The following is a 15,257-nucleotide window of genomic DNA, read 5'->3' as shown; positions in this document are numbered from 1 at the left end:
ATTGGAGCTATTAAAATACAAATTCCAATATAAAACATAAATAAAAGCAGTTAAAAATATTAATTCAAATGTAACACAAAAAGAAAAAAGTAAATATTCCCACACATATATATATGCCAACTACATTCCAAATCAACTCTATCAATCCCTCTTCCCCCTCTTCTCTCTCTGTAAAAACTAAAAACTTAAATAGTGGATGCTATAGTAACGTCCATTTTTGTAATAAAATTACATTTTAGGGTTTGAAAATTGTTAAGACGACTAAAATATTGAGTAACCGTTTATCGTTTCAAATCGTGACATCATTTATTAGGTTAATTTCCTATAGAGTAAGGGATGTTACATAAACTTTGATATAAGAATTTCCTATGTACTTGAAAATTAAAATGATAACACACAAACTTTTAACTCTTTTTGCACATCAAACAATTTCAGCAAAATCGAAGTTGACTTAGAGATTATGTTTCTATATATTTTTGGCACAATTAGGTAATCAATTAACAAATAATTCACGAAGAGTAAATGCTCAAATTAAGAGTGAAACAGTAGAAAAGGGTAAAGCCTTTATTGTTGTTATAAATGTAAAGAAAAGATAGGAAGTAATAATATGAAATGAATCATCAATAGTAGAATTAGGACAAAGTTAATTGTGTGGTATTTAACAACAATTAACCCTATATTAGATGTTTATTTGTTATTCCAAACTTCCAATGTATTTATTATATATGGCAAATAAAGGGCATACTATAGCACCATGTTGGGTAAGATAAGATACTAAAGTATGAGATTGATAAATGCTTCTTGAAAATGACATTTTTTAGCATAAGAAAGCAAATCTTAGAACTTATGTTAATGCACTAACTTGAATATATGCTAGAAGTAAAAAAAGCCAAAAAAAAAACAGAGAAAAAATTATAGTACATGATTGAATTTATTCTCTAAAACAACAACAATGGGGGATTGGGGTAAAATTGGTGTGTGTACACAAAAAGAAAAAGTAAAGGGTTTCAAAGAGGAACCCACTCTAGTTCAAGTTCTAGTTCACCAGATTCTACATTCTGGAGCCTTACCCACAGCTCCTGCCTCACCTTCCCAGCCACAATGTTGACCGGGCTATCCTCTATGAGGGCGTTGTTGTACGACTTCAGCCACTTCCCTATCTGCATGTCCGCGAACTTCTTGGCATCTCCGTATGCCAGTGCTGAGGTGATCATAGGCTGGATGTCTATGTCCGCCTCTCCCATTATGTCGTCCGCTGTGAACGTGTCGTGGTCATAAACTTGCTGTGTAGCCACATTGTGCATCAAGTTAGCAAGAAACGCGGGACATGAGGTCGTTCCTAGATTTTCGGATTACCTACCAGTTTGATCTGGCTGTAATCATGCGGAACAGAAAGTGTAAGCACCTCGTTCCACACCGGATTCAAATTGCTATTCACCACGTTCGTTTGCACTTTCTACGAACATCGTATAAAACCAACATCATCATCAACTACTAAGCAAAATATTTAACCTCATTTCAACTAACCTGCTGGCCAAGAATCAGCAAAACATATGGATCGCTTGATAGCATATCTCGAACAGCTAAGTTCGAGCCTTTAACTACTTTAACCTTCATTTTTCCAAGAAATTCCTGCTCGATACACCATATTCAACGTATCATTTACATGCACACGCGCTATATATCAAACCAATGAGTGTGTTTCACATACTGAGTTTTCTGATGTACTCGAACTTTGTTGGCTGTTGACAATCTCCCGGGATGAAATCGGTTGTGAGGAATTCTTTGCAGCAGCTCCGGCTTGAATACGCAGGCTAGGCTTCAAGAATGCTTGTTGCTCATATTTAGACCTACAAACGATCAAATAAAGTTCGTAAATAAGTCATAATTCAGCTGCTCATTTAGCTGCATTGTTCAGAAGCCTAAGAAAAAGGCGAATAATCGAGCTACACGTCTCCCTTCCTCTCAAGAAATTTGTCTTGTATATCGCCAGAGCAAGTTTGCAATTTATACAAGAATTTTCAAAACGTTGCAAATCACAGACATCAGAAGAAAAATGACAGCTACCCTATTGAGCGTACTTGATAAATTGTGTGCGTTCTTCGTGGCCAGCATCATGTGCTGGCTTCGACACCCCTTCGGGGAGGTAAGATTCATAGATCGAATTCGCTGATGCATTCCCTCCAACCTCAATCACAGCTTCGATATCTTCCTCATTCCACTCATCTAATGTCACAGACAAAACCTATGGCAGGATTGAAGATCGCATGGTGAGAAAAGCAACGGGCACAATGATTAAAGCAGCCAACGTCGTGAAGCAAAAGCAATCACCTTTGAAATATTTGCACCAAGGCTTCTGTGAACACCACAGCATTTTAAGCATAGAAACACTCCAATATTTGATGATCTGAAGAAGACATTTAGATCATTAAACACACTAAAGGGTTCATACAATCTTCACATTTTGATCACAAGGCCTAAACATCGCCTTGATTGCAAGCTCGTTTTGCAAGACTCAGTTCCATGGCATTTTAAATGCGTTTAACCCCACATTGCGTAAACCAGAAAATCTGGCTTAGTTTACTTATACTTAGCTCTGTTTTCTTTGACATCATTGCCTAATCTACCCCTCCAACTCCATTACAGTCAAACAAATGCAAGGAAATATAATTCCTACACGTACACAAAGGAGTTTTGGCTTAGCTACCAACGCCTTATATCTAAACGGCCTAATTTGGGAGTATGCCAAAGGGTGAGAGAATAACAGTAACTATCCCTTTGTAGAATACATGAAGGAAGGAGGAGAGAAGGGAACTTACGCCCATTTTGGGTCAGGGGCCGAGCAATCTGCACATACACGATTATCACTTTGACTTAAGAGATCTTTCAATCTTCTCTTGCCTGCACGGATCTCAGCATTCAGATATAAGGCCAACACGGTCACAATAGAACATGGACCAAACTTATTCAGCGTTTGCAGTTGGAAAGCAACGAGTTTGACAAGTCGTGCAGTAAACGAGCAATGCATAATGGCAGGACTATCAAAGAGGGCATAGTTTTCTTCACCACTACACTAACTTAAGACTTAAGAGCTATGTGAATACAGTCAAGTATATATACTAGTTAGATAAACAAGATTTTAAGGCCAAAAGACGATAGGAAGTTCTTAAAATGGTGACTCCAATTGCATAACTGTTTTTTGCTTCTTGGGCTAATATTTATAGCTTAAAAACTTGAGAAAAAGGAAAAAATTCATACCTGAAGATGGTTTCCCCAGAGCAGATGTACTCATTGAGCCTTTCACACGATGCTACCATTAAGCAAACATAACCTAAATTCATGAAAAAAATATGATATTTGATTAAATTTCAATTTCTTGAATAAACCATGCAAACATTGCTAATGACTTATATATCGAACAAAAGCAAAATTAAACATTTGGGAGTCCACAAAATTGTATCTTTGTCTTGAAAACAGTCTTGGAATGGCAAAGCATTACAAAAAAAATCATTATCAGAATAAGATGGCTGAAAATGACAAAGAATTGCAATATTTCAGAAACAGAAATTCGACCCATGAAGGAAACCAAGTTAGAAATTGAAAAGAAAAGGAGAAAAGAGGAAGAAAATCTTGAAATATTCATGGATGTTGCTTGTGATCTTTTTCGAGCTGAAAAAAAAATATTGCTCATTTTACAACAAATGATTGAATGGAATTTCGGAGGAATATTACCTCTTTCTGGGGAATTTCTGAAGCAGAATAAAGGAGATAATTGGAGACCAAATAGGCCGTTATATTCATGTTTTTTTGCTTCTTTTGTTTCTTTTTCCCTATAAATTTTTTATATATATGTAGAATTATTTTCTTGTTCGTGACTATTCATTCTGTCGTAAATCGTATATAGTCATGTACTTATTTATTGAGTTTTTTTTTTCTTGTATTTCTTGGAATTTTATTTATGTTTATATATTTATAATAAACCTAGACCTATAATATTCATGTCTTGTTTGTCGACAATTATTCTTCTATTTATCAACTTAAGAATTCACCAAAAATGAAACACAAACCACGGCTGCCCTTCAAACAAACAAATATCTTAAATTCAACATGTGTTTGACAATTCTTCTTCTATTTGTCTTGGTGATGCATTCTCCATCACCAAAATGCTACAAACAAGTATCTTAAGGCAACCATTCCATAAAAAGAAAGGATAATCTAAATGAGAAAAAAACCTTTCTCAATACTCAATAGACTTCAACATGCCATTGCTTGTTATTCTTGAGCTGTGAGAGCTTCTCCTCCCAACTCTCGCCCCGCTGCTCCGAACACACAAACTAGCAGTCTTGCCATCGAAGGAGTCACCATATCTGGTAGATGCTATTGAATACAATCGCACATTGTGTGGATTACCAGGCTTTTTAGGATTCTCACCCTGCACAAGAAGAGAAACACAGAAAACAAAATCAAAGGTTTTGATAGTTCCCGAGAGTTAAATACAGGAGGGATGATTCCGTAACTCTGCCCTTCCCAGTAGGGAACTTTTGCCACCATGGTTGATAACAATGAGACACGATTGGTCTGCAACACAACGAGATTCAATCACACAACGGTGAACTTATATCACAACCATACGAACGTCCAATCAAACTCAATGGATAAAAATGAATTGGTTAGAAAATAAGTGATGATAAACAAAAATCTCCGTAATTAATGACTATCAACTGTTAGGTCTCAAGACTAATTAGGTTTAAGTCGAAAAATCCTAGTACAACCTAAACACAACTAGATCCATGCTACATTCGTGTAAAACAACATCGTTGTAGAGGCGAAACGACTTCAAGCTGACATCGTTGTAGATCCATCCTCAACGCGTCTCGTTGCTGTCTCTATCTCGTCTCGGAGAGACGAGACGGGCGGGCGTCTCGTCCCGAAGGGTGGGCTGGCAAGACGTCTCGCCACGCGCCATGTGGCGCGCGCTGGCGCTAGGCGTGACGACCACTCGCCGGCCCGCAAGTGAGCGTCGTCACGCTGACGCAATAATTCATTTCTTTTTTAAAAAAATTGATTTTAATAAAAAAATTAAAACGGTAATTACCGTTTTTTTTATTTTTTTTATTTTTTATTTCTTTTTTTTACTTTATAAATACTCCTCTTTCGTCCTCATTATACACACAAACACACATCTATTCTTCTCAAATCATCTCTCTTTCCTCTCCAATTTTCAACTCACCTCTCCAATTTTTATCTTAAAATGCCCGGCGACGGAAACTCTGGCGGCTCCGACGGCTATGACTTGAACACGTTTGGCGACTGGGTGGTTCCGTTCGTCGACGCCGGGCACCCAAGGCTCGTCGACGCTGGCGGCGTACCAACCACCCCATTTTGATGTGGATGCATACGCTCGTCCCTCCGCCCTGAGGTATTCGCAGGGATTATCCCAAATTAGGGAGAATTTTCTGGATGAACCCACTCCGGTAGGAGCACGAGGCGGTGGAAGCTCCGGCGGTCGCGCATTCGACGCAGTGGAGGAAGAGGAGGAGGAGAACGCGGAGGAGGAGGATATCGGTCGTCATCCATACAGCCGCAAGGAGACGATGACTCTGTTCAACACTAAACTCCAAACACATCATTATATATAACGCGGAGTTCATTACAACTTTATTTGTAGTTCATTATAGGGAATTCTGAGATTTAAAAACAATGACATCATCATGCATAGTTTAGAAATCTGAAGTTCATTATAAGTTTGTTATTAGTTCATTATAATGAACAGTTATCATATAATGATGTTGTTCGGCGTTTAAGGTTTAAGAGTGGTTTGGTATTGATCACAGTCATATATATATATAGAGAGTTGTGATCATATGATAACCCTTAAATCACGTAACAACCCTATAACCAAATCTGAACCACACATATTTTCTAATCTTGTGGTTGAGATTCAAACTTAGATTTACTTCATAAAAAAAGCGCGGGGTAAATATGTCATTTCCCTCATTTAATTTCTGAATTTCACCAAATATCACGTAAAATGATAAAATGATACATGTTAGGTTTATTGCATAGAATGATAGTTTTGCCGGATAGAATGATACTCTGAGTTGATAAAATGATACTTTTGACTGACTGATAAAATGATATATGTTAGGTTTATTGCATAGAATGATAGTTTTGCCGGATAGAATGATACTCTGAGTTGATAAAATGATACTTTTTGACTGACTGATAAAATGATATATGTTAGGTTTATTGCATAGAATGATAGTTTTGCCGGATAGAATGATACTCTGAGTTGATAAAATGATACTTTTGACTGACTGATAAAATGATATATGTTAGGTTTATTGCATAGAATGATAGTTTTGCCGGATAGAATGATACTCTGAGTTGATAAAATGATACTTTTGACTGACTGATAAAATGATATATGTTAGGTTTATAGCATAGAATGATAGTTTTGTCGGATAGAATGATACTCTGAGTTGATAAAATGATACTTTTGACTGACTGATAAAATGATATATGTTAGGTTTATTGCATAGAATGATAGTTTTGCCGGATAGAATGATACTCTGAGTTGATAAAATGATACTTTTGACTGATAAAATGATAAAATGATACTTAAATAAGATTTTACGTATTTAAATGAGCGAAATTTGTATATCATGGGAAATAAGATTTTACATATAACTGAACCTCATACATACGTGTAACTGAACCTCATACATCTGTATATCATGGGAAATAAGATTTTACGTATTTAAATGAGCGAAATTTGGATACGTAAATTTTATCATGAGCGAAATTCAGAAATTAAATAAGCGAAATGACATATTTACCCTCTGCGCCTTTTTTATGAAGGAAAGCTAAGTTTGAATCTAGACCACGTGATTTTAAAAATGTGTGGTCCAGATTTAGTTATAGGGTTATTACGGAAATTGAGGTTATCATTATAATGCACCCCTATATATATATATATATATATATATATATATATATATATATATATATATATACTCCCTCCGTCTCATAGAAATAGACCATCTGGGACTTACACGAATTTTAATGCATAATTGGTAAAGTAAGAGAGAGGGAGAAAAAGTAGTTGAAATAATGTAGTGAATGGTGGGACCCTAAAAAAATAAAGTATAGAGAAGGAGAAAAATGTTGTCATAATTGGATATGGGCTATTTTTATGGGACAGACGAAAAATGAAATATGACATATTTCTATGGGACAGATGAAGTATATAATAGACATTAGACAAATAGACACTACTTAATTTTAAAATAAAGAAATTTTTGGCATAAATCTACATGTTATTAAATAAATTTGCTCTAGATTTACTCTACGGGTCATAGGCCCTATACTAAATAAAAATATTTATCACAAATACATAATTAATCGGGTTTAATCGGGCATTAGTCGGGTACCCTAATATGGGTTTCGGGTACCCTAAACCCAAAAAATCCTAACATTAACTACCTGAACCCATAATTTCGGGTTTCGGGTACCCAAATCCCGTCGGGTATTGGGTCGGGATCGGGTATACCCGAAACCAGCGGACTAAATTTGCAGGCCTAATGAGTTGTATGAAAAAATATGAATGAGAGATAATTTGATGTGAAAAATGGATGACGAATGTGTGTATTTATAGATGATTTTGGGATTAAAAAATATAAAAAATTTCAAAAAAAACGGTAATAAAATAGCTATATTTTTGGGAATCCGAAAATATATATTTTTTTAATTTTTGATATTATTTTCGATTTAAAAAAAATAAAAAAATAAAAAATCCAATGACTAATACAATCTGATTTATTTCATTTTTGTTGCGGCTTCAAGTTAACTATGGTGTATAATCTTAGCACCGGACGGCATAAATTTAAAAATTAAATTGATAAAAACTTAAAGGATAAAATAATTAAAATATTGTTAGTTAGATTGAGGATTAATATTAGTGAGAAAATGGTTAATCACATTACCAAAAATAAAAGTACTACTTATAGGTAGGGGTGTGCATTCGGGTTTCGGTTCGGTTTTTTGCCAAAACCAAAAAACCGAATTTAGTTCAAAATCCAAACTGAACCGAACCCGAAAAAACGAAACTGAAAAACCGAAAACCGAACTTAAAAAACCGAAAAACCTGAAAAAAATAAATATAATATAAATATATATTTATACATGTGTATTTTATTTTATTTTATATATACTAATAGAATATTTATATATAATATAAAATTAATAATACATATAATATATATTATATAGTAGAATATATTAAAAGAATATATATATTACATATAATATAATATATTAAATTAATAGAATATGTATATAATTCGGTTTTTCGGTTTTTTCCTTCGCCCGAACCGAAAAATCGATTTTTTTTATTTTTAAAACCGAACCGAACCGAAAAACCGAAAAAACCGAACCGAATTTCAAAATTTCGATTTGGTTCGGTTCTGATATTCCGTTTCCGATTTTTTTGGTCACCCCTACTTATAGGTGCCGACAATTCCGGAACCGCAGGTTTCGGTTCTAGAAATTGCCAAACCGGAACCGAACCTTGAGGGTATTTCGCGGTTATGGTTCTGATTCCAAAACCACCGGTTTCGGTTTCGAACCGGCGGTTTTCCAATGGTTTTTCATGGTTAGAACCGCCGGTTTTCAACGTTTTTTTGCGGTTTCAGCTCGGTTTCACGGTTTTCCGGCAGTTTTTTGCAGTTTCGATTTGAAACCAACGGTTCTGCCACAATTTTGGTTCGAAAATTTTTGAACCTAAACCGAACCACGATTCTAAAATCGATAGTTTCAGTCCCAGTAAATTGACACGGTTCCAGTTCGAAACCGTAACCGCTGGAATCATAAACCTTGGGCACCTGTAGTACTGCTACTATTAATTGCTTTATAGATTGACCAAAATAGATAATAGAGAATAATTAAATAGTACTACTAGTAGCAAACAAACCCATTCAAAACAAAATCGACTGAAACTGTTAATAGATAGAAAGATCAATTTTACTTCCACTTGTGCATAAAAGGTGGCTACATTTTATTCAAAATGCAATAATACAAAACGACTGAAGAAAAATTAGGTGCAGAGGTGGACACAATGCCAGATACAAACTCTCAAGATTCTGAGTAATTGCAAGTGCATTTCTGGAATCAAGATTTTTCTGCTCAACTTCAGCATCAACACTAAGTGAAACATCAGCAGAGAAAATGAGGCTGCACATGTGTAGGATAGTCATCTTTAAAATCAAAACCACATTCAGAGAAGAACCGCCAGGCCCTCCTTCTTGGGAGCCGCGGCCGCCTTGTTCCCAGGGAAGGCGCTATGAGAAACGTCCACCAGAGCTTTGAAGCTATACGGCTCGTGCATAGATATCTCGGAGAGAACTTTCCTGTTCAGCTGAATGTTCTCCTTCATTAGCCCGTGCATGAAGTTTCCGTAGTTCACCTGTCATAAACCAAATGTAAACTCAAATTAGGCAGGCCAAACTTCCAATCAAAACAATTCAAATGAAAAAAAAAAAAATTTTATTGATAAGAATCACGCGCGTGAAAGCTAAAGATGGCGACAAAGATCAAGATGGGTCCATAAGTTTGTAACAGGATTGTATACTCCGGTTGCAGGAGAAAAGCTTGACAAAGCATGCAACCATGAAAAACAAGAAAACAGTACCATAATATATAATCAACCTCCCAACATCACCCATTACCTGTTCTTTCCCATTGTGACCAAGCACACAAAAATCATGAATATGCTCATGATTGCAGAGGCAACCCTCAATGGTCGAATGAAATTATACGAGCAATGATCTGAAACGCACATGGGGCAAAGTTTCAATCCTAACTATCTTATCCTTTTTCTCAAACTCTATAGGCCTTCTCCATTTCTTGAATCACTCTTCTGCAGTCATAACATACCTATTTTTAAGTTCTGTTTATGTGAATGCCTATCCAAATGCATAGCAATATCCATTTTCTCATAGTATTTATAAGCATCACCCGAAAATTGGAAGAAACTCCAGTATTTTGGCCTTTCGGTCTTTTGAATCACATCTCTACACTCATAAGATCCTCATTTTTCAGTTGATGTGTATACGAAATTACGAATGTCAAACAAATACATGGAAATATCCATTTTCTCCTACCATTCAAAGAAATTAACATATCGAATCCATCTCGAGTCACCTCTTTCCACACGAATGCAGTCACAGCATCATTAACTAGTAAACTCTAAGCTCATAATCATCTGCATTATTTTTTCTTCTAAACCCTAAACCCTAAACCTTAATATCCCTGAAATTCCTCAAACTCATCTAAATCAATACAGAAATGACAGCCCCGAGCTACGGAATGTCTAAAATCCAACCTTTAACCAACGAAGCTAACATTTATTCACCACAAAAGCTTAAAAACATATCGGAAGAAAGTAGCGGGGCTACAAGATTAGTGAGAGAAACTGACCCCGTGCTGTCTGGTACCGGCGTTAATGCGCTGAATCCAGAGAGAGCGCATGTCCCGCTTCTTGTTGCGGCGATCTCTGTAAGAGTACTGCAGCGCCTTCTCCACTCTCTCCCGCGCAATTCGTATGCAATTCTTCGCCCTTCCCCTAAATCCCTTCGCCAACTTGAATACCTCCTTCTTGTTCATCTCGATCGCTCTCTCTCTCTCTCTCTCGCCTCTTTCGAATTGCAGCAATCGTTTTCCTAGGGCTTTTCTTTCGATTTAGAATTGGGGGAGGGTTTTAGGCATCTGAGGTTTCGAGATATTCATTTTTTTAGCCCCTGATATGTTTTCACTTTAATTTCTTTATTTTTTTCTTTTAGTTGGGAATGCAAATCTTTATTAATATTATCCGTCAACGAAAAATAGCCATTTTTTACCATTTGTAGTCACTCACCAAATTAGTCTGTATGTATTGGTAAATTTTTTCTCTGTTAAGGTGTATCCTCCTTTGCACCAAAATTTCTTCCATCTTTTTTTATTGATCTCTTATATTACTAATTTCGCATTAAAACTCATAATATTTATAATTAATATTATTTTTATAAAAGGAGGTAGTAATTAATTAATGAGACTACCATTAAGTTGTAAATCTAGTCGACCTTATCTTATATTCTTAGTTTTGGTGGATTGAAAGAGTTTTAATGTAAAATCAGTAAATTATTAGAAAGAAAAAAAAATAGATAAAGTATGAAAGAGAAGAAAAAATATAGATAAAGTAGGGAAGAAAAATATAAAAATGGATAATAAATTTGAAGAAATTCTCTATTTTTAGTAGTATTAAACTTATTTTTATGGACAAATTAAAATAATAAAAGTAACCAAAATGAAAATTTGAAAGTGATACGGATTAATTTTTTATGGACGAGAAAGTATAAGATGAACTAACATAGAGTATCAAATGTAAGGTTTTAAAGAAAAAATAAAATAAAAATGGCCATTTTAAGTGCTTATATTGCTCATTTTTTCTTTGAACTATAAAGAAGACTTCTCATCAAACAAAACCTGCAAAATAATCTATCGTAATACATAAAACTTTTAAAATGATTAAAAAAGAACACGGAGATTCAGTGTCACATAAATTTATCCTCTATACAAGAATATCACACAGCAACAAGGTAAAAAACATACAGATTGTTAGCACAATTGTACAATCACCATATCTTAATCACGAGCTGTTTTTAGCAGAAGGAGGCCATCACGATCTTCGGTTAGAGTTTGCATCGACATAATTCAAGTCACTGGCCTCTCTGCTTGCCTCATCCCCTTCCTGTCGTTCGCTGCCCGGCCTTCTCAGGCTTCCAACGGCCAAGTCATCAAAACTTGATTCATTTCTCCACGGTGGAGGCGTCACACAGTCTGATTCTCCCATTGCTCTCTGAGAGGAATGACCGACTCTCAGGGTCTGCAGTTTCGCAAAGGACTCTCTCATTGCAGTCATCGCTTCAAAGAATCGGGTGCAAGATGCCAAAGCAACAGGAATTGGACGGAGCATCTCCTAAAACAACACAATTTTGAATTTCCATGAAGTTTAGAATCTGGCATATGAATGCTTTGCACGAAGAATTATAAAAAATTACAAATATGAAATTGTGCACTTAATCTATCTATCTCATACAGTTTAAGCCATCAACTTCAAAAAATTACTCCAGCATTACAGAAAAAGGATTAATGTATATGATCCAAGAGCAGTCGTTTAGATACTCCATTTCCTTCAATGAGCTGCAACATTAACACGATGCTATCACAGTAGCTAACCTAAGAAACTTTAGATTCGTCCATCTCAATTGAGCACTTTTATTGGGGCCAGACATTAATTCTAGCTTGTGTTGTCATGTTATTATGTGAACTTTTTCATGAACAATGTCCTCATTTTCATAGTACTTGACTATTAAGGTTAGTTTTTTCCTACTGCTATCATCATAAGTCGGTATGAAGAAATATCTAGGAATCAGCAAATTCAAATATTTACTAAAACATGTAGAGACAGAAAAAGTAAGCAAGTGCAGTGTGTGGTATATTTGTTAGTTTGAAACTGAGGTAACAAACTGAGATGCACAGTTTTAACTTACCCCCCATGCTGTAGGTGGTTCTTTGAAATTTTGGCTCCACTGAAAATCAGCAACGGAAGCTGTTAAGGCCCCATAATCACTCGCTGCCTTCATTAGCAATTCTGAAAATTGTTTCTATGCAAATCAGAAACACCAAAACAAGTATTAGAGATCTCTCAGAAGTCATCTTGGAGGTCCACAAAGTAAATTTTGATAAGCAGCAAACTAGACGATTTAGATAGTACTTGCAGGGGAAATACACACAGTAACTTCAGGCAGGATATTTCAGAAAGCATCGACCTTATACGAATGGTAAATAGACAACACAGGAGTTCACAAATTAATCTTCTAGGTTGTGAAGCCTCATTCTTATAGGCTAATGTTGGTATATTAGATTACCAGAACCTTAACCACCTTACATTATGTATTTCTTTAAAAAATGAGCATTGGTGAGATTGTAACTTCTGATCTTGTTCGACTTCAATACACAAGTATCATATGAAGGCAATAATATATGAGTAAATTGGATAACATTTGGTATACCTGAAACTCAGCTTCCACGGGTATGCAATCCAATGAGTAAGGCTGCTGAAGGCGGGCTATAATCCGGTCCTAAAAAGCAAGCTAGCAAGTTAATGAGCCAGTACTATATACTACATAGAAACAGTGATTAAGCATATCGTGCGTGAACAATCAGAAAAAAAGGATAGAGAAACATTTTCTCAGAGATATCTTAGAACATTATCAGCAAACTCATTCTTTTAATTCCATTCTAAAGCATAGTAATTCGGCAGCACCTCGTTCACTATTTACCTTGTTCTGAATAACATCTTTCAAAATAGACGTGATTCGAGCTAAAGTCTCAATTTTCTTCTCCATTTCACTCACATGCGTCAAATGAGCCACATTCTTGTCTTCCTAAAAGTTCAACAAAGAATTATATGAGCTATACAAACAGAAATGCCCCACAAAGTAAATCCAATGCTAAATTTCAAAACTACCAAATATAGCAAATGATACAGCAACAACACAAAATTATCAAAACCAACCCTCGGAACCCAATATTCAGGTAAAAAATTGCCGAAATCCAAAATGTATCACCTTTCTGCCTTGAAGTTCAACTTGCAGATCCGCGATTTTTCTCTGCACAGCGGTCAATTCTCTCAATATCCTTATCAAATCATCTCCTTTTGCACCAGATAAATTCTGAATTTCCTCCTGATCGAAAAACAAATCCAAGTCAAACACAAACTCAGCGTCGCCAACATTACCGCAACACGAGATCGAGCATGAAAATTTTATCAGTGCTAGGGCTGATGAACTACGCGCAATCGCGATAATTGCATTACCAACTACCTAAACACACACATATTGGAGCAATTCTAGAACAGATCCAGCTTCACTAGGTTTTCGTAGATCTTGCAGACCTGAGAAGGCGGCGGCGCGACGGTGAAACCGAGATCGGCGGCGATGGACAAGGCGTCGGACATTCCCCCCACTCTCCTCAGAGGCTTCTTCCCCACCCAAGTGGTGTCGCCGCCCATCGACATGACACGTTTTTTTGTACGTTGGTGTGTGTACGAGCGGGGGCGTCGGCCAGCAAAATTGCCGGCGATTTAGACGGCGGAGGATCGGAGTGAGTTACAGGTCACGAAATTTGATTTTTAGAAGTGCAATTTCAAATATAGAACTGGATAAAGAGGCGTATTGATGTATTGTGATTTGTGAATTTGTGACTCAGAGCAAAATACCAGAAATTTGATTATATACTAGGAGTGCCATTTAAGTTCGAATTATATTAATTTAAAATTTCGATTTGGATTTTTTAAGTTCGAATTAAATTGAAATTAAAATTTTAAATTGGATTTTTTTCAAATTTGGAATCCCATATACTCCCTCCATTCCACTAAAGATGCATAGATGACTCATTACTAAAATAGAAACATTTTTATCTCTTCTTTATTTCATCTCTCCTTTATTTCTTCTCTCTTACTTTATTATCTTCATTTAACACATAAAATAAAGTTAAATAAAATCTTGTGTCGTCTAAGAAAGAAGCCATCTTCCATTCTTTCTTGGAACGGAGCCTATTTATAAGAGCTCAAGCAATAGTGGCTTTTTATTAGAGCATCCACAGTGGTTATAGCCCAGCAATAGCTCAGCCATAGCCTAGCCACAAACTCCTCCTGCCACATCATTAATACTAAAAATCCTCCTGCCACATCAGAAATAGCTCAGCCATAGCCTAGCCATATCATAAATAGCCCAGTCACATCAATAGCCACATCACTAATAACACAATATACGGAATTTAATTTACGAGACATATACGGGAAACATTAATAATACTATTTTAATTTTTTAAAAAAATACAATAGATTAAAAAAAGTACAAAAATTTTAAAAAAGTACATTAATAAAAAAAATGACATTCAAATTTGTGAATACTTTATAAATTTTAATTTCAATATAACTTTTATTATAGTAGATAAAAGAATAAATATAAGTTTAATATTTTTTATTATATGTATTATAGTTAAAAATATTTTACAAATTTTAATATTAAAATTAAAAATAAAAAATAAAAAATCCGCTGGGCGATCCGGGCGCTGCAATGGAGCCGAGCGGATCGCTCAGCGCATAGCCCAACGGATTTTGACCGCCTAGAGCTAGGCGAAATTGATTTCCGGAA

The 15,257-nt window shown here is 35.6% G+C and overlaps 3 protein-coding genes across 3 annotated transcripts; all 3 read right to left on the bottom strand.

Moving 5' to 3' along the window:
- Positions 1–897: 897 nt before the first annotated feature.
- On the bottom strand, positions 898–3,657 carry LOC121783601 (ADP-ribosylation factor GTPase-activating protein AGD12-like). Its single transcript, XM_042181726.1, has 8 exons — positions 3,259–3,657; positions 2,820–2,901; positions 2,332–2,407; positions 2,082–2,245; positions 1,712–1,850; positions 1,528–1,632; positions 1,361–1,456; positions 898–1,283 (listed from the first exon to the last, which is right to left on the bottom strand). The coding sequence occupies exons 1-8, from the start codon at positions 3,290–3,292 to the stop codon at positions 1,008–1,010; spliced, it is 972 nt and encodes a 323-aa protein (XP_042037660.1). The 5' UTR covers positions 3,293–3,657; the 3' UTR covers positions 898–1,007.
- A 5,346-nt stretch (positions 3,658–9,003) lies between these two features.
- LOC121783297 (50S ribosomal protein L20-like) lies at positions 9,004–10,801 on the bottom strand. Its single transcript, XM_042181324.1, has 2 exons — positions 10,477–10,801; positions 9,004–9,463 (listed from the first exon to the last, which is right to left on the bottom strand). Exons 1-2 carry the CDS (start codon positions 10,660–10,662, stop codon positions 9,275–9,277), a joined length of 375 nt encoding a protein of 124 aa, XP_042037258.1. The 5' UTR covers positions 10,663–10,801; the 3' UTR covers positions 9,004–9,274.
- Positions 10,802–11,533: 732 nt separating this feature from the next.
- Positions 11,534–14,312, bottom strand: LOC121785528 (AUGMIN subunit 2-like). The gene is made up of 6 exons (XM_042183984.1): positions 13,994–14,312; positions 13,668–13,784; positions 13,380–13,484; positions 13,110–13,178; positions 12,588–12,701; positions 11,534–12,013 (listed from the first exon to the last, which is right to left on the bottom strand). Exons 1-6 carry the CDS (start codon positions 14,114–14,116, stop codon positions 11,714–11,716), a joined length of 828 nt encoding a protein of 275 aa, XP_042039918.1. The 5' UTR covers positions 14,117–14,312; the 3' UTR covers positions 11,534–11,713.
- Between the last annotated feature and the right edge of the window lie 945 nt (positions 14,313–15,257).

Source organism: Salvia splendens, chromosome 21, assembly GCF_004379255.2.
Source record: "Salvia splendens isolate huo1 chromosome 21, SspV2, whole genome shotgun sequence".
NCBI lineage: Eukaryota > Viridiplantae > Streptophyta > Magnoliopsida > Lamiales > Lamiaceae > Salvia > Salvia splendens.
Note: the sequence above shows the minus strand (reverse complement) of the source record. Positions and strands in the feature narration are given on the sequence as shown.